This window comes from Pipra filicauda, unplaced genomic scaffold, assembly GCF_003945595.2.
Source record: "Pipra filicauda isolate LSUMZ 115617 unplaced genomic scaffold, ASM394559v2 scaffold264_size1072897_pilon, whole genome shotgun sequence".
Classification (NCBI taxonomy): domain Eukaryota; kingdom Metazoa; phylum Chordata; class Aves; order Passeriformes; family Pipridae; genus Pipra; species Pipra filicauda.
The window spans coordinates 109603-134876 of NW_024104381.1; the positions used below are offsets into that span (position 1 = coordinate 109603).

Here is a 25274-nt window from a genome sequence, read left to right on the forward strand (position 1 = left end):
TCTCCTCTCCAGGCAGGGTGGGAGTGGCCTCTGCCTTAGAGGAACGTGAGGATTTTGGGCTCAGATCCCTTTGGAGTGGTGGCTGTGACAGAGCAGGGGACACCCCTCTGATGGGGGGTGTCCAGAGCCTCACGTGGTGCTTTTGGATCCTCATCCCAGAGGATTTGCTTTGCCTTCCCTTTGTTCCTCCTCGGAATGTTTGGGGCTGTGACATCAGCTCTGCTCCCCTGGCAGTGGATCTGGGTGTCACCAGAGGCAAACCCCTGCCCAGACTGCCTTGGATTTCGGTGGATCAGAGTGTCTGGAGGTTGGAATGCTGGGTTTGAACTGGGGGAGTGCTTTAGGCTGGGGGATGTGTGGGTAGGTCAGAACTGGACAGGTCCTGCACGAGGAACTGGGGTTTCCTCGTGCTCCACAGCATTAGTTTAAAGATTCCTGCAGTAATCACCTCTGTCATCCTGTAGCTTGGTGGGAAAATTAAAGTGGAGCTTCTTTACAGTGGAAATTTGCCTGAAAAGGCACAGAAAGTCTTGCAGAGAAGGGAGAACATCATCTCCTCTCAGCTATCAAATACACCCAAATTGCTGGAATGTGCTGGATGGGAACATTCCTGCCCTGCTGAAGGAACTGGGATTCCTGACTCACATTCTGGGGGGCACAGGAATGGGTTGCTGGGTCTCTTTTGGCAGTGCTGTGCTTCCAGCCTGGCAGGATCTCTCCTGGTGGAGGGATCTCTCCTAGGGGAAGGATCTCTCCTGGTGGAGGGATCTCTCCTAGGGGAAGGATCTCCCCTGGTGGAAGGATCTCTTAGTGGAAGGATCTCCCCTGGTGGAAGGATCTCTTAGTGGAAGGATTTTCCCTGGTGGAAGGATCTCTTAGTGGAAGGATTTTCCCTGGTGGAAGGATCTCTTAGTGGAAGGATCTTCCCTGGTGGAAGGATCTCTTAGTGGAAGGATCTCCCCTGGTGGAAGGATCTCTTAGTGGAAGGATCTTCCCTAGTGGAAGGATTGAAGATGGTGCTGGTGGGATTTCAGAAACACTGAGTGTGAAGATTCACAGAGGATGCTTCTGGGGGGTGTTTTGGCTGCTGAATTCAGGTTGAGGAGCTGCCATGAAGCCCTTGGAGCAGAGCCACGTCCCCGGGCTGGTGCTGAGTGCCCTGTGTGTCCTGGCCATGGTGTCCCCGGGCGAGGTGCCCGTCCCGGGCGAGATCTCGGAGGAGATCCTGGAGAAGCTCAGGACGTCGGTGGCCAGGATTGCTGTGAACTCCACACCCTGCAGCGTCACCTGCGGGCCAGGCCTGAAGGTGGAGGAGCTGTGTGAGGTGACCCCGGCCGGGGAGAGGAGGAACTGCTCCCTGGTCAGCTCCTACTGCCTGGGCACCTTCCTGTGCGGGCTCCGGCACCTCACCGTGCCCACGGGGCAGCCCCTCCAGCTGCCCTGCCTGGCCCCCGATGCCCCCAGGCCGGGCAACCACAGCTACAGCTACACCTGGGAGCTGGCCCGGGGCCTCATCACCACCAACGACCTCCTGTTCGAGCCCCTGAGGAACTCCAGCCCCGCCTTGAGCTTCTCCCCCGCGCGGGAGGCGCACGCCGGGACCTACCGGTGCGACGTGCGGCTCCGGGGCACCTCCAAGCCCATCAAGAGGGTCTACTTTGGCCTCAGGGTCATCCCTGGAGACCTGGTGGGGCTCAGCTTCCAGCAGTCCCCGACCTGGGAGCAGAAGCTGGAGGGGAGCCTGAAGGAGGGGAGCGCGGGGAACGGCAGCCGGGAAGGGCGGGAGCGCTTCTGGGAGCAGGAGGAGTTCTACGAAGCTGTGCTGGGAATTGGCAGCGGAGTGCTGGGGGCCATCCTGCTCAGCCTCCTGCTCTGCTGCTGCCAGAGGCTTTGGAGAAGGAGAGGAGCAGAGAAATGAAGGGAGATTCCTGCAGTTGTTTGTATCTGTCTCTTGATTGGTGTTAAGGGGGAACTCGGGGCGTGGTTCTTGGGGTGGTCTCTGTAGGGCCACGGCTGGACTTTGGTGATCCTCGTGGGTCCCTTCTGACTCGGGAGATTCCAGTGATTCCATGGGTGTTTTATGTGATATTTGTGCTTTATTTTCCGGCTGACACAAATTTATTCTGGAATATTTCCTTGCCCTTTGGTGCTGAGTTAGTGCAGGGGTTTAGAGCAGAGCCTGAGTCTCACTGGAGCAGTGCAGACGGGTGGCACGAGGCACTTTGCCTCCAGTGGAGTTCTGGAATGATCCAGGCAGGATTTGGAGGACACTGAGCCACAGCAAACAGCTACCAGCTCACAACTGTGCTCCTCTGATGGGTCTCTGTTTTACCTCGAGGTCTTTGGGGGTTTTATTTGACCTGCCACCCTTATTCCCCAAATTTCTCCTGCTTGCTGAGAGCTCCATGGGGTGGAGCTGCCACAGCTCAGGGGTTGGTGGGGGATGTTCCTCCAGCAAGAGCAGATTTCCTGGCTGGCTGAGTCCTTTCCCCAGCTCCAAGGGTTTGGGCACAGTGGCTGTGGGGACGAGGGATGGACCAGCACTGCCTCCTTCCCTGGAGACACATCTCCTTCCCCTGGAGCCTGGAAAACTCCAGGTGTCCTCAGGGCTGGTTGGAGTGTGCCCTGTTCCCTCTGAGGGCTGAGCAGCAGAGCAGGAGCACAGACAGACCTTCAGCTCAGGAACCTGACTGGGGGTGTTTTTAGTCCTGACTCAGAGCTGAGCTCAGCCCTGAAACGCTCCAAGGGGGAGGAAGGGAAGAGTTCAGTGGGTCTGTGGATCTTTCCTGGTGGAGAACAGCAGGAAGCAGCAGCTCTGCAGGGGTGTTTCTTCCCCCTTGGAAGCACAATCAGGGACCTACGAAGTTCCTTCCCTTTTTATTTTCTTATTTTCCAGTAAACAACTCTATTTATTCTCTGTTTCCTTTTTTCCCTGTGAATTACAGGAATCCAAAGCACACTCAATTCCAGGGAAAATAACCATAGAGCCCTGATATTAAAGATGGAAACATTACAATTAGTTTTTCTTCTTAACAGAGCGACACAAAAATGCTTTAAATGGAGGGAAACACTTTTATTTGCCAGTGAAAACTGAAATAGGCACTTCCCACCCCTGGTTTCCAGAGCTCTTTTTGCCTTCTGAACACGAAGAAAATGGGCAAATTGGGAGTGACCCACCACGGGGGAGAGGGCTGGGAGCTGATGCTTAAAATCAACCAGGAGCTGCCCCATCTGGGGACCTTCTCTGCTCTTTGTGATGGAAATTGGGGACTCTGCATCCTGGGGGCAGCTGTGATTTTAAAAAACCTGGCCAGAACGACATGAAAGCTCCAGCAGAGCCCATTTCCCCCTGCTCAGCTGAGGAGGTCAGACTGGGAGCCAAAAGGCTCCTTTTTCATCTTTTTATTATGTCTCTCTTTTTTTTTTTTTTTTTCTTCCTGAGGGGACCCAGATGCCCCGAGCAGGGAAGATTAATATATATAATTTTAATGCTTAATTTGAGATGGAAGGCTGGGATGGACAGTGTGGCTCCAGCTGTCAGCAAGGAGGGGACTGGGCCTCTTAATGGCACTTTCCTGGGGTGCTTTTTGATTAAGTGTGTTGGGGGGTGTTTAACTAAACAGGTCTGTGGGGGCTGGAGGGGAGGGAGGGAGGGAAAAAGGGACCAGGAGAGGTTGGAGGTGCAGGAAGGTCAGTGCAAGCAGCTGAAGCAGGAACCTTTCCAACAGCATCTCCCCATCCCTGCTTCTCTTCCCAGCTCTTCCTGAGAGATGGGGGGTTTCCTCAGGCACCACAAGTGGATGAGTTGCAGGAAGGAAAAAAAAAAAAAGGTGTCTCTTTGTGCCGTGAGTTGGGAACTGAGCCCTTCACCCTCCCCCGGAGGAGGGGGCTCCGTGCAGACCTTTGGTGCTGCCGGTTCCCAGCTGGAGGAGTTTGTGTGGAACAGACTCGTCGGGAAGCAATTAGTGCTGAGCTGCTGCAGCCAGACTGGGAGAGGGAGGGAGCGGAGCCGCTGCTGGCTTCGGCACCTGGGGAGGGGGAGCTGATAACGGGAGGGGGAGCTGATAACAGGAGGCCTTGGCAGCGCCGGGAATCGCTGGGAGCTCCTGGAATAGCTGAGTGACTGCCTTGGTGTAACTCTGCAGCAAAGGAAACAACCCCCCCGAGCTGCTTTTGGGCCAGGCTGGGGGACTCCTCCATTGATTAATGGGACTCCTCCATTAATTAATGGACTCCTCCTTTAATTGTGGCCCCTGTTCCTGCAGCAGCTCCACGATCTGCTGGGATAAAGCTCTGGGATAAGTATTCTTGTCCCCCCTTTCCCTCTCCTTTCTGCTTCTCCTCTGCAGGTTCTCTCCACCCCCCAGCCCAAGCCAGCAGGCTGGGAAGGTTCCCCTGCAGGGCAGGACGTGGGGTGTTCTCTCCCCGGGCTGTTCCCAGCAGCTCCTGCCTGTTTGTCAGCCCGGACCCATTTGTCTCCCTGATTTCTGCCGAGTGCAGCCCGTTTAATGAGGGTTCTTGGGCAGGGATTCATCCCAGTCCTGGCTGCTCCCTGCTGGGATCTGTAATGATGCTGCCCCTGCCCTGGCAGAGCCCTGGGCAGCAGAAATCCCTGAGCTCATGACACGAGTGAGGAGAGGAGTCTCTGCAGCTCCTTTTCCCTTTCCTTTTCCTTTTTCCTTTCCCTTTTTCCCTTTTTTCTTTTCCCTTTTCCTTTTTTGTTTTCCTTTTCCTTTTTCCTTTCCCTTTTTCTCCTTTTTCTTTCCCCTTTTCCTTTTTCCTTTCCCTTTTTTCCCTTTTTCTTCTTCCTTCTCCTTTTTCCTTTTCTCTTTTTCTCTTTTTCCTTTCTCTTTTTCTCTTTTTCCCTTTTTTCCTTTTCCCCTTTCCTTCTTCCCTCCTTTTCTGTGCCTCACTTACCCCCTCTGATAAATCACCAGCACCAGAACTGCCCCAAACAAGCCGCTCTTGGTCTTAATTTGACTTGTACCTGTGCAAACCCCGAGCTGTGGGGTCTGCAGAGGGATTTTCCTGCCACCACCCGGCCCTGAACTTGGCCTTTCTCATCCTCCAGTGGGAACCCTTCGCTGTCCCTCCCTCCTGTCCTTCCCTCGGGGGTTTCCCGGGATTTCCCTGCAGTTCCATAACCTGCCACTGCCTCTTCTGGCTCCACAGCTTTGGAGGATTCCCCCAGACTGGAGTTGGGGAATTCCTGGAGAGCTGCAGAGGGGCCTGGGAACGACAGTTCCTCCCTCATCCTGCCCTGTGCCAGCAGGAGCCTTTGGCTGCTCTTCCCACTTTATTCCAGCTATTATTTTTCATAGAAAAAGAGAGGTTTCCTTGCTTTGTGCAGGTGGGCTCGAGGTGTTACCACATTTCCATTACGTTTATTTTTCTTTGCCTGGTTGTTAAAACACTCCTGTTGTTTGCTAAACACAGGGAGCCTCCTCCCCTCATCCCAGAGCTGCTCATCCCACCCTGGGAACCCACCTGGGCTTTTCCCTCTTTGCTTCCAGGGCTGGGGAATAACTGGGATGGGTTACTCTGGATATACACAACAGGCATCACTCTGGGAGACCAGGGGGTTTGTGGAATCATGGAATCATTAAGGTTGGAAAAGACCTTCTAAGATCCTCAAGTCCAGTGATCAGCACTAAACTCCATTCCCGAGTGCCACATCCACATGTTTTTTGGACATTTCCAGGGATTCTGACTCCAGGGCAGTCCCTGGGCAGCCTGTAATCTCTCAAATGCTCCCCAAGACTTAGGACACAGCAGTTTAAAATGGTTTAAAAGGGCAAGGAATTGGCATTTAACGTGGAAACTGTGTCAGGGCCTTGGCAGGGCTCAGTCCTGCAGCTGCAGCCCTTTGCCAGGTAATTCTGGGGGCTGGGAGTGTTGTCCTTTGGGAAGGAGGGAGGGAGAGGCCCCTAAAAGCACCCTTGGGATCAACCCAGCAGCAACAGGAATCAACCCTCATTAACTTTGGTCGACTGCTTTACTGGGAGGCAGAGATTTCAACAGGACCATTATTCCCAGCCCGTTCAGGGAGTGGTGCATTCCATCTTTTCCCCTCAGCATCCCTGTGCTTTGGGCTGGGCAGCAGCTGTTGAGCCTGAAAGCCAGACCAACCTCTGGGCTGGATGTCAGTCCTGCAGCCCCAGGCTGAGCCTGACATTTGGGCTGTTTGAACTCTGTGTGCAGGGAGAGGAATCTGAGCCCAGATCCTCCTCACTGTCCCAGTGGTGGCTTCCTCAAGTCTCCAGTTCTTGTTTCAATCATGGAATACACTTTTCCCTCCTCCTTTAAGCCCCTCTATTGAACTGGGATTTACTGACACCTCCATTTTTAGGCAGAGCTACTTTTTTTTTTTTTTTCCTAGAAAACTATCTCCTTTTCCCTTTTTCCCCCAGACAGGAAGGAAAGAAGCAAACAGGGTCACGACACCACCCCAAAAACCCGTGGGATATGGGGAACATTGAAGTTGCACCTCAGAGCAGCTGAGACAAACCCCAGGCTGGGGCAGAGATCAATCCTCCCCTGGCTTTAGCTCCTTGGGCTGGTTGCTGCAGAATTTGGCTCATGTTATGGGGAAGAAAGAGTAAATCCTGTCCCATAACTCCTCAGAGATGGTGTGGAACGTGCTGCTCACTGAACTCTCAGTCCCCGTCCATCCTCCCTGTCCCCCCCCAAAACCAATTCACTGTACAGAGTTAAAAAAAAAAAAAAAAAGTCCAATTTAGCAGTCTGGTTATCTCATACATGGCTTCATAAGGCAGAAAACCTACTGGGTGCCGTGTGGGGAGGGGGCAGTTGGCTGCAGAATTCCCAGGGAATTCTTCCTTTCCTCGTCCCTTTAAAAAAGTTTCATCGGTCAAAGGGCCGCGTCTCTCGTAGGAAACCCCACGTTCCTCCAAACCAAAAAAAAAAGCTGTTTCTTTCCTCCTCCTTCTCCTCCTCTGTCAAATCCTCTCCCTGTGGTGCTGCTCTGGTACAAAGTGGGAGTTGCAGCAGCCGAGGGTTGTGGTTTTCCCGCCTGGATCGGGGGGAATCACGTCCCGAGTCCCGCGTCCGGCCTCGGTCAGAGCTCCAGGGAGCTGATCAGGGCCACCATGAGCAGGGAGTTGGTGGTGATCACCACAGCCTGGGGCCTCGTCCCCGAGTCTTCCACCATCATACTGGTCCCTGGAAAAGAGAGGGACAGGGAAGGAGCAGCTGCCTGGTGGCACAGACAGCGGGGCACTCGAGGTGTTGGCTGGGGGGCTCTGTGTGCTCCTGTTTGTCACTGAGGAACCTCCCAGGAACACTCGTGTGTTGGAAGAAGAATCTGGAGATGGGGTCTGAGTGCTCACCCCCCGGACCAAGGGAACCTGCTGGGGGGGCCCAGAGTCAGGGTGGGTCACAAACAGTCGGGATTTCACTCTTAGCAAAGAACTTACTTCTTAGTTTTGAACTCTGGGTGAGTTGGGGGACTGGGGGGTCTCGAGGGCTTTAGCTGCAAATATATAAGGTGGGTTCAGGCTGGAGTGAAAGGTCGTCAGAGCTGGGGGAGAGGTTTGGTGGGGGGATGGAGAGCGATGTGCCAGGAGTTCTTTTGAGTGAACAGCACAAGGGAACCAAAGGCCATTTCCAGAAAAGCCCGATTCCAGAATCTCAACCTAAAATACCAGGGTAGGATGTTCTCCCGTGTCCCTGGAAGGGGGAGTGGGATTTAAAAACACCCTGGCATTGATGGTTACAGCCTGGCATTGATGGTTACACCGTGCTGTGGGGTCAGGTGGGGGAGGAGGTGGGACTGGGTCACCCTTTGTCCCGGCACAGCGGTGGGAAGGACGGGCAGGGGAGCTGCAGGTGACTCCTCTCCTCTCTCTCTGAGCTCCTGGGAAGCACCTTGTGAAGGGCAGAGGAACAGACCTACCACTGTTCCGGAGGATGTGAACTTCTGCAGGGGTCCCGTCCCCCCCCGGCCCCGTGACCCGGATCTGCACGAAGGCGTGGGTGAAGTCCTCGGGGATGGGGATGTCGATCCGGCTCTTGCTGGCCAGGTACAGGGTGGGGGCAGAGTGGGAATCCTGCCTGTAGAGCATCTGTCGGGAGAGGGAACTGTGAGGTTGTGTTTTCCTGGGGGTCAGTCCCCCCTGAGGGCAGCCCAGCTCCGTCCTGCCCGTACCTTGTACCCCGTCACCGCCGACTCGTCCGCCCTCGCCACCACCGGGTCCCACTTGATGGTGACTGTGGAGCCAGAGAAAGTCCAGGAGATGTTGCCAGGTGGCCTTTTCGGTGCTGAGGGATGCAAAGCAAGACAGGGGTTCAGTGATCTGGGTTGTGCTGGTTACAGCCACCTCCTGAGGCTCCGTGAGCAGGGCTGGTGTCACCCCCGGGGAGGGTTTAAAGGCCACCAAAGGTGAGCCTGAGCACAGAGCTCAGGTGAGGGATACACAGAGCTCAGGTGAGGGATACACAGCTTTAGGGTGAGGGATACACAGAGCTCAGGTGAGGGATACACAGAGATCAGGTGAGGGATACACAGAGATCAGGGTGAGGGATACACAGAGCTCAGGTGAGGGATACACAGATCCCAAGGTGAGGGATACACAGAGCTCAGGTGAGGGATACACAGAGCTCAGGTGAGGGATACACAGCTCCAGGATGAAGGATGCACAGCTCTCAGGTGAGGGATACACAGATCCCAAGGTCAGGGATACACAGCTCCAGGGTGAGGGATACACAGAGCTCAGGTGAGGGATACAAAGAGCTCAGGTGAGGGAAAAACAGCTCCAGGGTGAGGGATACACACAGTTCATGCAAGGGATACACAGCTCTCAGGTGAGAGATACACAGACCACAATTCTGATCTCAGAAAATTCAGGGAAACCGTTTCATGGATGACATAAAACAGCCTCAGAGCAGCAGGATAAAGAGTGACTCGGGTTTTTGAGGGTCCCATGGAGGAAGCAGCGGCCCAGGGGAGGGGGATGTGCAGCCTGGGGGGGTCACTCACGTGGCCTGGTGGTGGTGACGTTGGTGGAGGCGCTGGGGGGGCCGGTCCCAGCCCGGTTGTAGGCTCGGACTGACACGTGGTAGTTGGTGTTGGGGTTCAGCCCTGTCACGTGGGCAGATGTGACCAGCCCTGCTGTCCTCACCCTGTCAGCTGCCTCCTCCTTGTCCCCGTCCTTCCAGTACCGGATCTGGGCAGAGAAGGATCCAGGGGGTTTTAGTAAGGACAGAGGCATCTGCAAATCCACAGCCAGGGCTGGAGACCCCTCGCTGTTATTTATTATTTTGCTCAGTGTGTGCCTGGGATTGAGGTGGAAAGGCAAGCAGGACAAAGGGGATGTTTCTCTCTCAGTCTCTCCTGTGAGCAGCAGTCCCAGCCCCATCAGAGCCACTTGGCTCTTCATTATCCTCCCCCTTTGGCAACAAAACGCTGTTTCCTTCCAGCTCACTTGACCTGGGGGAGTTTTCTTTGCTGGGCTCTCCCACCTCAGCCTCAGTGTCTCCCATCCCAGGCCCGTACCTCGTAGCCCAAGAGCACTCCTGGGACATCCCCCTGCTCCACGGGCTCCCAGGACACATCCATCTCCGAGGACAGAACAGACTTGGCCACAACCCTGTAAGGAGCCACTTTGGGTTCTGAAAAAGACAAGGAAAGGGAATAAACTCCTTTTTCCTGGCTCTGGGCAGCAGCACTTGGGCACCAGACAAAGGGCTGTCCTGCAGCCCCATCCCCCTGTGGGCAGACAGCTGGTGCTGTGGGACAGAGCAGAGCCAGGGGAAGGGATTTAGGGACTTAGGAGGACAAGCAGGGCCACAGCTGGGTGTCCTGGGGGTCTGTGTCTGCTCTCAGGCTCTGGGGCAGTCGTGGCTGGGCTGGGGGAACATCTCTGGGTGTTTGAAGAAGCAGATGAACGTTCCAGTGTTCTGGGAGCCAAAGGAACCTCTCCTGTGGCTGAGCTCCCAGACAGACCCAGCAGGGACCTGGCTGAGGGCAGAATAGGGTGGATTCTGAGTCCCTGCAGGCAGAGAATGGTTTGGGTTGGAAGGGACATTGAGGTCCATCCCGTTCCACCTTCCACTAGCCCAGGTTGCTCTGGACACTTGGACGCTTCCAGGGCTGGGGCAGCCACAGCTTCTCTGGGCAACCTGTGCCAGGGCCTCACCACCCTTATAGTAAACAATGTCTCCTTAAAATATCTAATCTAAGCCTGCCCTCCTTCATCTTAAAGCTATTCCCCCATCCTGTCCCTCCATCCCTTGTCCCCAGTCCCTCTCCAGTTCTCCCAGAGCCCCTTTAGGCCCTGGGAGGGGCTCTAAAGTCCTCCAGGCTGACTCCCCCCGGCAATCCCACCCTGGTGCAGCCCCTGTACCTTCCTCAGCCGAGTAGACGATGGCAGTGAGGCTCTCGGGCCCCTCTCCCTTCCTGTTGTAGGCCTTGATCTTCACCTCGAAGGGGGTGTAGGGCGCGATGCTCTCGTTGCGATACACGTAGTGCAGGGACTCGGCGTGGGGCACCCGCGCCGTCAGCCAGCCCTGGGAGCCCTTCCTCCGGAAGGACACGAGGTACCCAAACCCATCCCCGTTCTGGTAGTCCCTCAGAGTCGGCTGTGAAGGGAGAGAGTGCCTTCAAACTCGCTAAAAAATCAGCAGCAACAAGTGAAACCCCCAAGCCCGCCTTTGAAGGGTTGGTGGGACAGGTAAGACCTCATCCTGGCCAGAGACAGGCAGTGAATCACTCCAGCTGCCTGTGCCCCTTCCAGGGATTTTCACATATTTCTATTCTCTTCCTAATTCTATTCTATTCTATTCTATTCTGTTCTGTTCTGTTCTATTTTATTCTATTCTATTCTATTCCTAATTTACTTCTATTCTATTCTATTTCTAGTTCCATTCTATTCTATTCTATTCTATTCCTAGTTCTATTCTATTCTATTCCTAATTTACTTCTATTCTATTCTATTCTATTCTATTCTATTCTATTCTATTCTATTCTATTCTATTCTATTCCTAATTTACTTCTGTTCTATTCCTAGTTTACTTCTGTTCTGTTCTGCTCTGTTCTGTTCTGTTCTATTCTATTCCATTCCACTCTGCTCCACTCCATTCCATTCCATTCTATTCTGTTCCATTCTCTTCTACCAAACAAAGAAATCAACGTTCAATTGTTCTGAGTTACACAATTCCCCTCATTAATTAGTGCTCTGTCCTTCACTGGCCAATTTGCTCCGTATTCTTTGCTCCCCTTATCCTCAGACAGCGAGTCTCCCACTCTCGGGCTCTGATGTCTTTGCTAATCCCCTCTGTATCTCCTGATTACTCCACCATGTCTCTGAATGGCCACGAATTTAAGATCCCAGATGTCCAATGCCTCGAGCCTTGTCTACTGAAGCCCCTCAGAGCCACTCCAGAGAGACTCAGAGGTTCGGTGGTTTAAAGATCAAACCAGCAAGAGGCTGCAGAACCAAACCCAGGCACTTGCTGCCGTCGGTTAAAATGTGGGGAAGTTCTGTCATTTCCAACAAAGCCAGTGAGATTTTTTTGACCAAGTTTGGCTCAACAGAATCGTAACTGGAGCAGTGATTTCCCAAAGGGAATGGCCCGGGCTCCTCCCCTTGGCCCCCAGCCAGCACTCACCGTCCAGTTGATGATGAGCTCGTTGGGAGCCCCTCCGCCGCCGCCGAGCCCAGATGGTGCCACAGTGGGTGCTGTCAGGTCCCCAAACAAAAGCAGACAGCACAGGTTGGGTTAAGGGGGTGGCAGCGATGGAGACGGGCACAGACACGGCGCGTCACGGGCGGGGACAGCTCCTGGGGAGGGGCTGCTCTCTTTTTTTTTCACCCGTGGAAATCAGGTCTGGAACACCGGCTTGTGCCTGCCCAGCTCACCTCTGAGGGGACAGGGATGAAGCTCAAAGGCAGGGATGTGGAGAGGAGTTTTTATTGGAAAGGAGTTACTTTGCATTTGGCACACTGAGAGCAGTTCTGCTGCTCTTCCAGCCCTCACGACAGCACCTTCAGGCAGCCAGGGATGGGATGAACATTCCCAGCTCTTTGCTGGGAAATCTACCTTGTTCTTGCAGAACTGTGCTCTGTGATACAACAGCTCTTTCCCCTTCCTTGCCTTGCTGCCCAGAAGGTTTGAAGGCAGGGTTTATAATGCCAGGGTTTATAATGTTCATATGCTGGCTCTAATGCCGGGGAAGTCACTGCCAGCTCTGCCACTGCTTCACATTTGCCATGGAAATGGGCAGAGAGGCAGAAAATCCTGTGATGGCCTCACCTCCAGGAGCACTCGAGGGGATGATTAATCCTTTGGGACCAAGCCAGCCTTCCCCCTCCAGCAGGCAGGGACAGATCCCTCGGGTCCCCAGGGGTGTCCCCACACCTACCTGCTTCCTTGGTGCGGATTTTGCTGGAGGGCAAACTCGGCTCCCCCACTCCCAGGATGTTACTGGCCAAGACCCGGAACTCGTAATCCATCCAAGGGATGAGGTTCACCACCTGGGCTGTCTCTGCATTGCCTTCAATGTTTACAGGATCTATATCATCCAATAACACCAGAGGAGGGCGAATAGAGCGAGTGGCAGCACAGAGCAAGGGCTCACCAGCGCCTGGTGGCCCTCGAGGGCCGTGTCCCCAGTGCTGCCATCGAGACACTTACTGGTCCTCATCTGCTTCCACTTGCTGGAGAGGAGGGTCCTGGCCTCGATGAGGTACCTGGCGATGGGGCTGTGGTTGTCAAAGCCACGGCTCCAGCTCAGCTGGACGCTGGTGTCACTGATGTCTCTCACCACCACCCCCCCGGGGGGGCCTGGAGGCCCTGGGAGACAAAGGGACGTGTTACTCAGATCAAAGATTTGGAGCTTCATCGCTCTTTGCATCGTGCAGGTTGTAAATTGACATCAGGCCTGTCTTTTCTGGAGGCTGGGAGGCCTCACCTCCACTTTTTACCCTCCAGAAAAAGCTCCTTTCAAATCTCACAGAATCCCTAAGGTTGGGAAAAGACCTCCAAGGTCATCAAGCCCAACCTCTGACCGAAACCCACCACGCCCATTAAGCTGTGTCACGAAGCTCAGATATCAGACGGTGGGGTGGCTGCAAGGGAAGGGCAAACTGATCCCTTGCAAGGGCCATGCCACCACTTAGGGGCCTGTGAGGAGCAGGGAGGCTCCTGGCAGGGCAGTTACCCCGGACGGTGAGCGTGGCCGACTCCGAGGCGCTGTCCACCACGGTCTGGGCCGTGCACGTGTAACGCCCCGAGTGCCTCAGCTGCGCGTTGGAGATGCTCAGGTCCCCGATGGCTTCCTTCTGCAGGGCAGAGAGAACAGGCAGTGGGGAGGGCGTTTGAACCCCATCACAGGTCAGAGTTCGTGGTTTGGGTTTGCAAAGCTGGGGTTTGGTAGCGAGGGGGGGTGTGGAAGTGGGATCTGTGAGGAGCTGCTGGAGGATTCCCCCATGTGATGGAGCCCCAGGGCCAGCTGGCCCCAAGAGGGACCCACTGCTGGCCAAGGCTGAGCCCATCAGGTGGCCTGTGCTGAGTCTGTTTTGCTTGTGGTGGTGATCACTGAGTGACCTGAGTGATCTGAGTGATCCCTGAGTGACCTCTGAGTGACCTTTGAGTGACCTCTGAGTGATCCCTGAGTGATCCCTGAGTGACCTGAGTGACCTCTGAGTGATCTGAGTGACCTGAGTGACCTCTGAGTGATCTGAGTGACCTCTGAGTGATCTGAGTGATCCCTGAGTGATCCCTGAGTGATCCCTGAGTGATCCCTGAGTGATCTGAGTGATCCCTGAGTGATCTGAGTGATCCCTGAGTGAACCCTGAGTGATCCCTGAGTGATCTGAGTGATCCCTGAGTGATCTGAGTGATCCCTGAGTGAACCCTGAGTGATCTGAGTGACCTCTGAGTGATCTGAGTGACCTCTGAGTGATCTGAGTGATCCCTGAGTGATCCCTGAGTGACCTCTGAGTGATCCCTGAGTGATCCCTGCCTGCCCTTATCTCGACCCACGAGCCTTCCCCTCTCCCTCGTCCAGCTGAGGAGGGGAGTGATCACAGAATCACGGGATGGTTGGGGTTGGAAGGGACCATAAAGATCATCTCATCCCCCCCCCGCCACAGGCAGGGACACCTCCCACTGTCCCAGGTCGCTCCATCCAACCTGGCCTTGCAGAGATTTGGAGTTCACAACACCTCTTTGGTGGGTGCTGGTGCCCAGCCGGGCTCAGCCCCCCCCAGACACACAAACAACGAGGCTGGCACTAATTCCCTGTCCCTTCTGGTGGCACAGGACTGTGCTGTGCCCTCACCACGCTGGCTCGCCGGTAGTGCCCCTCAGACTTGTCGAAGTCGATGGGGAAATCGTCCAGGGCCCAGGTGAAGGTGAGGTCCATGGTGGGGTCGTGGGACGCGTGGCACTGCAGGGTGAGGTTCTCCCCCACGTTGATGTCAGCGCTGGATGGTGCCAGGGTGATCTTGGTGGCATCTGCAGAGAAAGAGCGGGGAGGGGCTGTCAGCTGAGAACGTCCACGTGCCAGTATCCCAACCAACCAACACCTTCCAGCTCGTCCTCCCTCTGGACTTTGACAGGAGGAAGGGGAGGGATTGCAGTCCTTAGAGAAGGGAAGTGCTTTTCTCCAGGTTGGTGGGGGATGTGGTGGGTCAGCAGAAGGTTTTGCTGCCCCACAGGCTGAGATTACTTTGATTCCCCGAGTACTGCATTGGTTTTGGGGGTATAAGGAGAGGAGAAATATCCCATCAGTCATTCTTAGACGTTTCCTGCTCGACTGACCCCAAATCAAGGCAAACAGCTCTACCTCGAACAGAGAGGATCCCAGTGCTGTTGGCTTTGCCCATGAAATTCTCAGCAAAGCAGGTGTATTTTCCCTCATCAGATTTGCTGATGTTCTGGAGGATCAAGGTGCCATCTGCAGTAATAGTCACCCTGGAGAGGGAGAGGAACCACACAAGAGGAAGGTTAACAATGGCTGTTCACTCTCTACCCCTGGTAATTTCCAGCACTTGCTGCTTTTAGAGAAATCAGAGATAAAAAAGACAGACAGAAAAATATCATGTTTTCTAAAGGAGAAATTAGAGGAACAACAAAGCTCAGGGACGGAGCAGCACATTTGGGTCATCAAGTCCAGTCTTCTGGCAAGAAAAAAAAAAAGTGATTTTAGCTACAGTTTCTAGGCAGAAGCTGAGTCTGTGCTGCTACCTGCTGCTGTTGACCAGAAGCTCAGTCCCCTTGGTCCAGAGCACAGTGGCTTTGGGTGCTGCTCGTGGCTGGCAGGGGATGATGACCTTCCCACTCCGGGCTGCCGGGATCAGCCGCTTCACTGGGCTTAGTCTAAAATCTGGTGCTAAGGCTACAGGGGGGAAAAAACAGGATTAAGGACTGGTCAGAACCCCCTGCTCTGGGGGCGTTTGAAGTGCCAAATGACTGGGTATTGATCTGTTGTTGGACGGCTTGGTAAGAGAAGCGAGGCAGTATCTGGAGAGCGGGATGAAAGGAGTGGTTCCTCTGCTGCTGGGTGGGTTCTAACACCTGCCAGGGCAGGTGTTGGGTGACACACCTGAGGCAGGTGTCGTGTGCCACACCTGTTTACACAGCAATGGGAATGGCCCTAACAAGTGCAAGGTCTTGGAGAGACACAAGAACAGCTGCTTTGGAACATGTTGAGGATATTCTCTTCAATATCCTGCCTGAAGTCCCCAGCACAGACATCCAGCTGGCCTAAAACTCCTCCTGGGACTGCAGAGAGAATTGGGATTTGCCTGTTGCCCTCAGTGTCTTAATGTTGAGCTCAGGGCCTTTAATTTATCTCTGGAATCTCCTGACCACGAGGAGATGAACTTTTAGACCAGTGTGGAACAGGTTTGGCATCAGTTCAGCTCCAGTCACCATCCATCAAGACAGGCTGAATGGATGCTGAACTCTTGGGGTTTTGACCTTTTTCCTCCAAAAAAGAGGAGCTTGTAGTGGAAGAGAATTTGCAGTGCTGCTGCTGGGTGTCCTGTACACTCTCTGTGGCTAAACAGATGTCCTTGTTCTCTTTCAGAGTTACTGAATTTACACAGGATTTAGATTTTTAAAGGGTTGTAGAGTGTCTTATTGGACCAGCAGCTACATTTCAATGGTGAGTGAAGCAGTTTTTGTCTGCTCCCATCTTTAATCTGGGATCGCGAGCATCGGGACGAGTCTAAAATGCTTCAGTGTCCCATTGAAACCCAGAGCTCTGGGAAGGGAGGAATTACCTTGCACTGTTAATTCAGCACTTGCATAAACTGTGCCATGCTTGTTCTCAGCCACACACTGATACATGCCAGAGTCCTCCAGGACTAGCTTGGAAAATCTCAGCTCTCCACCGCTCACTTCGATGCGGTTCTGTGCAAACAAGAGGATGAACCCATTAGATGAGAAAAAAACCAAAAATGGAACTCAATCCTCCGGTGGCCAGGGTTGAGTTTCATTGCAGACTCTTCGGAGCCAGCCTGGTTTTCCACGGGAGAAAACTCAGGGTGTGTTTTTATGGCCGTCCAGCCTCTCCCCCACGTCGCCGTGCTCTGCTCGCTGAGACTGCCGAGCGCCCGGGCAGCACCGTGCAGGTCACACCAGGGCAGGTATTTCTCTGCCCTGATGACTGGCTGTGAGTCCCTGCAGTTGCACGAAGCAATGGCTGGGATGGCAGTGCCAGCAGGGGGAACTTGGGATCGTGGCAGTTGCTTTGCAGCCTCATGGGGGCACATGGAAGGGGGATGCGGGGTGAGGAACGGGCTGGAGATGCGTTTGCAGCGAGGCAGGAGAAGGGGCTGAGTCTGGAGGAGCAGGGTCGGTGCTGGGGGGTGCTGGGGGGGTTGGGGGGGCTGTCAGGGGTACCTGGGAGCTCAGGGGCTGCCCGTCCCGGAGCCACCTGACCGTGGGCCGGGGTTTGCCGGCGGCCGCGCAGCTCCAGCGCAGGTCGGACCCGATGTCGGCCTCCGTGTCCGAGATGACCTTCAGCCACTCGGGCTGGGCTGTGAGAGAGGGGGCAGAGCCAGGAGCTCAGCTCGGGGGGCAGTGCTGCCAGGCAGGCAGCAGGATGCCCGTGGCACATGGGTTGGCACAGCAGGAGCAGCCTCATGCTCCTGTGAGTGAGGCAGAGCTGGGTCCTGCAGGGCTGCGGCTGCTGCTCTGCACTGGCTGCACTGGATGGACCCACAGCCAAGGAGGAACTTGGGGGGTTCTCTCCCTGAGAGTTAATGCAGCCACTCCTGAACTATGGAGTCATGGAATCCCAGACTGGTTTGGGTTGGAAGGGACCATAAAGCTCACTCAGTGCCACCCCCTGCCATGGGCAGGGACACCTCCCACTAGCCCAGGTTGCTCCAAATTATCCAACCTGGCCTTGGACACTTCCAGGGATGGGGCAGCCACAGCTTCTCTGGGCAACCTGTGCCAGGGCCTCCCCACCCTCACAGGGAAGAATTTCTTCCCAATATCCCACCCAAACCTGCCCTCCTTCAGCCTAAGACCATTCCTGAACTTTGGGATAAGAGGCAGGATTCGAGGCGGTGGTTTTGCTCCCAAAACCTCAGTTTGTGCCCAGGGCACCTTGCTGTGCTCTGCAAAGGCACATATTTAAGTGAAAGACCCGTGTTTGAGGGTGTTCCCTTGGGTGAACACACGTCCGGGGGTTACCTTGGATGATGATCCGGCCCTGGTGGGTGTCTCTGCCTTTGATGTTCTCAGCCTCGCACTCGTAGGTGCCCTCGTCCTCAAAGCCAACATCCTGGATCTGCAGGAGGGGCTCGCTGCCGATCCACTTGGAGGACTGGGAGCCATCCAGCTTCCTCCACTTTATCTGGGGGACAGGGCTGTGGAAAAGCCAGGCTGGTGAACCCGGGTGACACCACACCTCAGAGCAACCCCGTCCCCACATCCCCTGGGTGCCCTCCCAGCCGGGCCTTGGCCAGCAGGACAGACGGCTGGAGCCACTTCCCCTTTCCCACTCTCCCTCCCTCCCTGGCCTTCACCGGGGCCGCTGGAGAGAGGGGGTGTGAGGCTGCAGGTTCTGCCACTCCCTCCCCATCCCGAGCCCGACCGACACGGACACTGCACTCACTTCCCAAAGGCAAAGCACTCCAGAGTCACCGCCTGCCCTGCCAGGGCGTAGGTGTCTGCAGGGAACCTGGCCTTGATGCTGGGGGCGAACTGCCGGGCATCTGTCAGGGGGAAAACATGGTGAGGAGCCCTGGAGGACTCCAAAATGTCCTGGAGGGCTCCAAAATGTCCTGGAGTGCTCCAAAATATCCTGGAGGACTCCAAAATGCCACCTAGGAGGGGAGGTCTCAAAGGGCAGAGGGACCCACAGGGTGACAAGACTTTCCCAGACCTTTGTGTGGGCAGAGGTTTCATTTGCTTCTCACAACAGTCTCTAAAAATCTCTTTACAACATCTCAGGGCTATTTCTCCTTGATTTCCTAGAGCCACAGAATCCTACAATGGTTTGAGTTGGAAGGGACCTTAAAGCTCATCCAGTTCCACCTGCCCTGGGCAGGGAATCTCCCACTAGCTCAGGCTGCTCCAAGCCCCGTCCATCCAGGCCTTCCTACCTGTTTAACTCCCTTTCCCCCGCCCCAGAAGCATTTTTTAAAGACAGAGAACCCCCCCTGGCTGAGGTTTGGGAGGGCTGCCTCCCCCCCATTCCAGCCAATCCATATTTTTACGAGCTCTTAAGCTCCCCTGAGAGGCTGCTGGGTGACTTGGGCACCGCTGGCGTCCTGTGGAGCGGCTTAATTTTGCCTTTCCCCCCCAATAACTGGCATTATCCCGCTGATCCAAGAGCACTGGTCCAAGGGCACTGACCCTCTGCCGCCAGGCTGAGCCGGGAGAACTTGCTGAAGACGCTCTTGGTGATGAAGTCGATGTGGCTGGTGGCAAAGCAGGAGTAGTTGCCCAGGTCAGAGGCCTCTGTCTTGGCAATGTAGAGGTTTCCCGTGGTCTGGGAGACGAAACGTCTCCCGTCGGCCGGGATGAAATTGGGGAACTCGTTCAGGAGCCACCGATAGGATAAACCTGGGGAAGAGGGGAGAGGAATGAGCTGCACGGCCTGTCTGGGTCCTCCTGGGAGGGGTGAACCCGGACCAGCCCTTGGAGCTGGTCCTTGTGTGGACACGCCAAGTCCTGCCTCTGCTTTGCTGCTGAATAAACCTCAGATTTCCTTCCCTAAAATTCCCAAGGAAAGGCAGGGAGAGGGATTCCCCTGCCTGGGAATGCCTTGCTCTGTCGTGTGGAGATGTGGAGGTGCCAGAGCCTTACCTGGGTAGTGGGGGGGAGGGCTGCAGGCAAACATCACCCCCCAGCCCTCGGTGATCCTCACGGGGTCCCGCTCCTCCGCCGAGAATTCCTGCAAAACTGAAGGGGCAAAGTGAAACCTGGACACAGGGAAGCTGGAGGCATCACTGTGCTTTATCTCTGGGTCTTCTCAGTGGTTGCACAGAGGGAGATCCCAAAGGGTTGTGGGCTTTCTCTGCAGCACAATAAATTTCCATGGCACGCCTGTGGAAGTGCCAGGGGGTTTCTCCATGGGGTGGGGTTGGGTGCCATGGGCAGGAGAGCTGCTCTCCCACATTTCTCCAGGTGAGCAGGGGGGCTCAGTTGGCCCCCAGCTGCATTTCCTTTACCCTGGGGAGGCAAACTTACAGCCAAAGCGGAGGGAGGCCTCCCTGCTGACCACGGTGCCCCTGGAGTTGGATGCCAGGCACTGGTAGGATCCGGCATCCTTGGCTTTCACGGGGTTGCTGATCACCAGGTCCCCTGCAACCAGCCTGTAACGGGAGTCTGGCTCCACCTCTATGTCTGTGCCGTTCATCTTCCACCTGCCCAGAGCGAGAGGGGGGAGTGAGGGGGGAAATCCTCGTGGCCACACCCTGGGGCCTCAAAGGGGGCTGTGCTGGTTGGTGTTCCAGCTCTGCTGGGATTGGAGTTAGATTCCTATCCTGGCTGTGCCCTGGGAGAGATGGCACAGCACAGAGTCACTGAGGTTGGAAAATCCCTCCGGGATTGAGTCCAACCTGTCCCTGATCCCCATCTTGTCCCCCAGCCCAGAGCACTGAGAGCCACATCCAGTCCTTCCCTGGACACCTCCAGGGGGGGGGACTCCACCACCTCCCTGGGCAGCCCCTTCCAGTGCCTGACCACCCTTTCCAGAGAGAAATTTTTCCCTAATATCCAAACCTGACCCTCCCCTGGCACAGCCTGAGGCCGTTCCCTCTCCTCCTGTCCCTTGTTCCCTGGGAGCAGAGCCCGACCCCCTCCGGTCCCCCCCTCCTGTCAGGGGGTTGCAGAGCCAGAAGGTCCCCCCTGAGCCTCCTTTTCTCCAGGTTGAGCCCCCCCAGCTCCCTCCTGGGACTCACACCCTGTGTGGACAAGGAGGCTCTTTCCCACCTTAATAATATGAAAGTGGAGAAGAGGAAGCAAATCCCGGCTGGTTTTCCCCCGGTGCCAGGGAGCAGCTGAGCTCACCTGGAGGTCTGAGCTCACCTGGAGGTCTGAGCTCACAGGTCTGAGCTCACCTGTGGGTCTGAGCTCACCTGTGGGTCTGAGCTCACCTGTAGGTCGCAGGGGGGTTGGCTCGTGCCCGGCAGGTCAGAGTGACCTTCTCCTCTGCTGAGCCTTCAGGGAAGAGGGTGTGGGAGGGCTGCTCCTCAAACACGGGCCCGTAGCTCCTGGTGCTGCTCTGGGCCTGGCACCAAACTGCAAGAGAGGGAAAACCCACTTGGCTTTTCCTAAAAAACGCTCCTTTCCAGCTCCGTAGGGTGTCCCTGGCAGCAGGAGGAGCAGCGTGAGAGTCACAACCCATCTGTCAGCACAGCCCAGCCCTGGCTCGAGGCTCCCAGCCTGCACTACCCACAGAGCATCCCCCCCATCCCTCCCATCCCCCCCATCCCCCCCATCCCGCCCATCCCACCCTGCTGGAGGCACCGACGGCCCCAGAGATGTGGGGATGGAGGATATGGACACACAGCCCTTGGAAAACCACCTGCACACAGGCCTGGGGCTGGGAAGCCCTGGGTGCCCTCCCTGGGCTGGTTCCTCCTCTCTCTGCATGGCCTGGTTGGTTCCTCCTCGTCCTCTCCAGGACGAGGGAGCAGGAGGAGACCCGGGATGGTCCCGGCTCTGCCGGTCCCTCAGCCCCTGCATCTGCAGCACCCCAGCTCTGACCACTCAGACCAGTTGGCTGCTGGTGTTCAAACCAGTGCAGACCATTCTGTTCCAGGACTGGGATGAGCCTTGAGCTGCTTTTGGAGCCTTCAGACACGGGTTGGACTCCGATCTTGCTGTTGTGGGTGCGGCTCAGGCTGAGGCACGAGAGGAACAGAAGGACCCTCCTGCTTCTCCCACGCTGTGTCTGGGCCCCCCTTTGGAGCCAGCACCCTCTGGTGACCCTTTGGCACTGGGGAGTGCCATCTGGCCTCGCTGAGGGACTCGTGCCTCAGATAAATACCAAATTCTAGCAGGCCCCCTTCCACACAGGCTGGATGGAAACCAGAATCCCACAACGGTTTGGGATGGGAGGAACCTTAAAACCCATCCAGTTCCACCCTCCTGACCACCTTCCACCAGACCAGGTTGCTCCAAGCCCTGTCCAAAACCTGGCCTGGCAGTGACACTGTAAATAAGACCAAAGCAGAAGCTGCCTGGAAATCTCTTTATTGCAGGAGCAGCTGGTGGGATAATTGCCAGCAGGTCTGTCCTCTCCCTGGCACCTTGGAAATGCCTGTCTCTTATCAGGGAAGGAGCCACCAGCACAGTCCCCTGCTCACTGATAAGCTCCAAGATGCTTCTGTAGCTCCAGGATCCTTCCATGCTTCCTAATTGAATTAATAACTGTCTCAAACCCACAATCTGTCTCCTTCCCTCCACTCCCCAGCATGGGCACTCCTCAAATGAAGCAGCTCCAGCGAGTCTGATGTTTTATGCAAGAGTAACTTCCAGCAGGGAATGGCCAGCTCAGCTCTCTGGGATCAGGGGGAGCAGCCCCTTTACCTGCAGCTCCCGGGGTTTGGCTCCTGCTCCGAGCAGGGATGAGGGTGGGATGGGAAAAGGGGGCTCTGCTAATTGGCTCAGTGGGTTTGGAGCAGCTGTCCCAGCACCAGGCAATTATCCCAGAGCTCGAGATGTGCTGCTGCAGGAGCCTGCTGGTCCCTGGTGTCACAGGGAGGGGGCTGAGCCCGGGGCTGACTCTTTGGAACGAAAGAAAAACAGCATTTTGAGGGCTGTGTCCTGTCCAAACCAGTGCCATTTCCTCCTAGAAACTTTCTATTCCTGAAGGAAAAGCTCGTGGAAGCTGGAAATCTCCTCCCAGTTGGGTCAGCAGTGGCTGTGCTGAGCAAGTCCCAGCTGGAAAGAACTCTGCTGACCAGCAGGGAAACCAATCAGGAGGTAATGGGGAATTAATAAGAAAGTACTAATTGTGTTCTGACAGGTGTGTTAATTGTGTTCTCACAGATGGCAGTGACTGGACTGAGGTTTAACAGCTTTACATTTCGAGATTAACGGGGAGCACGTGGTAAATAATTCCTATTTATTTAACAAATAAAATATATGTTGTTACCATTCCCATCCCTGCCCTTTCTCGTGGGATGCTCTTTTCCAGTCGAGCCAAATTAGGCTCATCCTCCCCTCGGCTTCCACCCAGACTCTGTGTCCCGTTGCTCTCCTCTGCTGTCCCTTTTTCCCTGCCAAGGTTATGGACTGCAACTGTGAGGAATTGATTTTCCCCAAGGAAATCAATGCCAGGAGTTCAGGTGAGTTTTTATCTCCAGTTCCAAGGTGTCTGGTGCTGGGGGTGAAATGCCTGCATCTCACTCATTAAACAAGCAGATTAAAGCCATAATTAAACAGTTCCAAGACGGGGACAAGGGTAGAATTAAGAATTGAGGGTAAATCAGGGTGGTAAATCGCAGAACCTCCGAGACTGATTGTCTGGGGGCACTTCTGTCCCCTCAGAACTCTCATTTTTGATGTTACCAAGACGTTCTGTCCTTGGGCCCTGTGGTTTGGGCAACAGGGAGGACAGCCACGAAATCAAGGTCTCCTCCAATTCTGCAAGGAGCAAAGTGACCCGCTCGGAATTGGCTGTGCTGCTTCCAGCCAGGAGAGCAGGAACGGTGGCAAACCCAGCCCTGCACCTCCCCAGCGACCTTCAGGGGCAGTGCAGATCAATACCAGCGCCAAAATAAACAGAAACAGGGGCGGGTGGAACATCTGAACATGAAGATTTGGCAAAGCAGCTGCGGGGAGGTGACTCCAGAGCCTCCCTGGGCACCGGCCCCTTCCTGGCATTATTTGTGGGGTATTTTTAGGAATATGCTGAGAGGCAGACCTGGAAAGCCCAGGTGTGCAGGAGGCTGAGCCCTTCCCCTTTGTGCTGAGCCCTGAGCCAGCTCTGGAGGGCAGGGAATGATCCGTGGCTCAGCTGAGTGTTTTCCAAGCCGTATTCCAGCTCCGAGGACACGTCCGTGGCTCCGGAGCGCTGCCCACAGCCTGGAGCCTGAGCACACGAGGGAGCTGGGCAATTAATTGGTGTTTTGGGCAGCCTGAGCACACACATGTGCCCAGAACCCGAGTGGTTATTTTTGAAGGGGCAGCTCCCAGAGGAGCAGAGGGGTTTATTTTTAACGAGAAGCTTTGTGAGGAACAAAGGGTCAGGGCTTTAACCAGCCTTAGATCTCAAGATTTTCAAGAGCTTTTCCCAAATGAACAGAGGCCAGGGAGGTTTTTAGATTTTAGAGAGCTGTCCCTGTGCACTTGAGAAGCTTTAAAGCTCTACAGATTGCTCCAGACCTTTACACTTTGCCCCAGACCTGGAGGCTTTGGCTCTGTGGTGTCTCCTCGAGCCTCATCTCTCGCTGCCATCGTTGTGTCCCCAGTCCCTCCCTCGTGTCCTCAGGGAGGATTTCCCAGCTGGCTCCTGAGATCCATTGCACCATCAGCCAGAGGTCAGAGAAAATCACCCTCCCAGGCTTCCCAGAAGGGCAGTTTTGGGGGGCTCAGCTTGGGCTGGGAGCGAGTTGTCTGAACTCAGGTGGTTAATGGGAGAACCCAAGTCCATCTCCATGCCCAGATTTGGGTCAGACCAATTTCCAAACAGGATAATTGCCTCCCAATCTAGGGCAGCCACCCCTCCTTCTGCCTCCCCAGGGATCCAGAGAACATTAAAAGGTAATTAGATATTTATAAGGACAGGCGAGCAGCCTCTGCCCGGGATGATGAATTAGCTTGAAGACATTATCTAATTCTCAGTTGGCTGAAATGAAATGTCTCCCTGCTGAAAAGGGACCTGCAGAGAGCAGCCTGAGCCTCCCTGAGATCCAGCAATGGTCCCTGAGATCCATCAATGGTCCCTGAGATCCAGCAGTGGTCCCTGATGAACAGGAATCTTTTTGCAGTCAGGGTGTGGCCAACAAGGCATCCCTAGAAAATCCAGGATGGTGAAGTGGCTTCACCACCAGTGACTCCCACTGGCAGAAGGAAATTCCTCCTGCATCTCCTGATTTCACCCAAACCTCGATTTAGAAAGGGGAGGGGAGATGGTGTCAACCATTCCTGTCCTCTTTGAGCAGCACTAAGGGAAATTGGGAATAACATGGACACAGCCCTGGGTGGCACGAACCCCCCCGAGGATTGGGCTGATCCCAAGTGCTGTGTGTTGTCCCCCCGGACACCTCCCGCCTCTCCCAAGGGAAACTCTTACCCAGGAAGGTGCTGACAGCCAGGGACGTGTGGACAAACCCTCTGGTGCCTCCCATCCTGTGCCAGGTCACGGTGTGGAGCCTCTACGGGGACAGTGGCCCTGCGAGGGATGGAGAGCGGGGTGAGCTGCCAGGAGCTGGATTCTGAGTCCCTTCCCGGGGATATTCCACGATTCCGTGATTCCAGAGGCTCGGCCTGAGGGCACAGCGTCCAGCTGTGCCACCCTGCTGGCCACAGGCCCAGGGCAGAGTCACCCCAGGGCGAACATCCAGCTGTCCCAAGGGCAGGGCAGCGGTTGAAGGAGCTCTTTTTTTCTCCCTGGCACGACAAATCTGGTCGGGGACTTGTTGTTGTTCCTCCCCCCTCGTTATCTGCTCTCCTTCCCCCCTCCCATACCTCCAAAAATAACGCTCCCTCCTGAACCTTCCTGATTAAAAACCACAAAGCCAGAAGAGCACACACACAGGATGTTGGTGGGGGGTGAGGAGGAAGAAATGATCTGGTACTTTGTGAAAATAACAGATATTGGGAAGGAATTCTTC

At 55.3% G+C, this 25274-nt stretch overlaps 2 protein-coding genes across 3 annotated transcripts in view; one reads left to right on the forward strand and one right to left on the reverse strand.

Moving 5' to 3' along the window:
• The first annotated feature begins 233 nt into the window (after positions 1 to 233).
• TMEM81 (transmembrane protein 81) lies at positions 234 to 1933 on the forward strand. 2 transcript variants are annotated; one of them, XM_027746999.2, is made up of 2 exons: positions 234 to 307; positions 1098 to 1933. In XM_027746999.2, the coding sequence occupies exon 2, from the start codon at positions 1112 to 1114 to the stop codon at positions 1916 to 1918; it is 807 nt and encodes a 268-aa protein (XP_027602800.2). In that variant the 5' UTR covers positions 234 to 307; positions 1098 to 1111; the 3' UTR covers positions 1919 to 1933. The 2 variants fall into 2 exon arrangements, with proteins under 2 accessions (XP_027602800.2, XP_039238224.1); XM_039382290.1 differs by lacking the exon at positions 234 to 307 and adding an exon at positions 336 to 360.
• Positions 1934 to 5341: 3408 nt separating this feature from the next.
• CNTN2 (contactin 2) overlaps positions 5342 to 25274 on the reverse strand; it is a 29695-nt gene continuing 9762 nt past the window's right edge. Inside the window, exons 2-23 of the mRNA XM_027747017.2 lie at positions 24734 to 24832; positions 20586 to 20730; positions 19678 to 19853; positions 19294 to 19389; positions 18841 to 19050; positions 18098 to 18197; positions 17674 to 17849; positions 16873 to 17009; positions 16251 to 16380; positions 15211 to 15361; positions 14810 to 14937; positions 14303 to 14478; positions 13181 to 13301; positions 12655 to 12813; positions 12383 to 12532; positions 11629 to 11699; positions 10365 to 10599; positions 9515 to 9630; positions 8999 to 9185; positions 8168 to 8280; positions 7916 to 8084; positions 5342 to 7182 (exon numbers count right to left, since the gene is read on the reverse strand). Of these exons, the coding sequence (XP_027602818.1) occupies positions 7079 to 7182; positions 7916 to 8084; positions 8168 to 8280; positions 8999 to 9185; positions 9515 to 9630; positions 10365 to 10599; positions 11629 to 11699; positions 12383 to 12532; positions 12655 to 12813; positions 13181 to 13301; positions 14303 to 14478; positions 14810 to 14937; positions 15211 to 15361; positions 16251 to 16380; positions 16873 to 17009; positions 17674 to 17849; positions 18098 to 18197; positions 18841 to 19050; positions 19294 to 19389; positions 19678 to 19853; positions 20586 to 20730; positions 24734 to 24788 (3105 nt within the window). The 5' untranslated portion in view covers positions 24789 to 24832 and the 3' untranslated portion in view covers positions 5342 to 7078. The remainder of the gene's footprint in view (positions 7183 to 7915; positions 8085 to 8167; positions 8281 to 8998; positions 9186 to 9514; positions 9631 to 10364; positions 10600 to 11628; positions 11700 to 12382; positions 12533 to 12654; positions 12814 to 13180; positions 13302 to 14302; positions 14479 to 14809; positions 14938 to 15210; positions 15362 to 16250; positions 16381 to 16872; positions 17010 to 17673; positions 17850 to 18097; positions 18198 to 18840; positions 19051 to 19293; positions 19390 to 19677; positions 19854 to 20585; positions 20731 to 24733; positions 24833 to 25274) is intronic.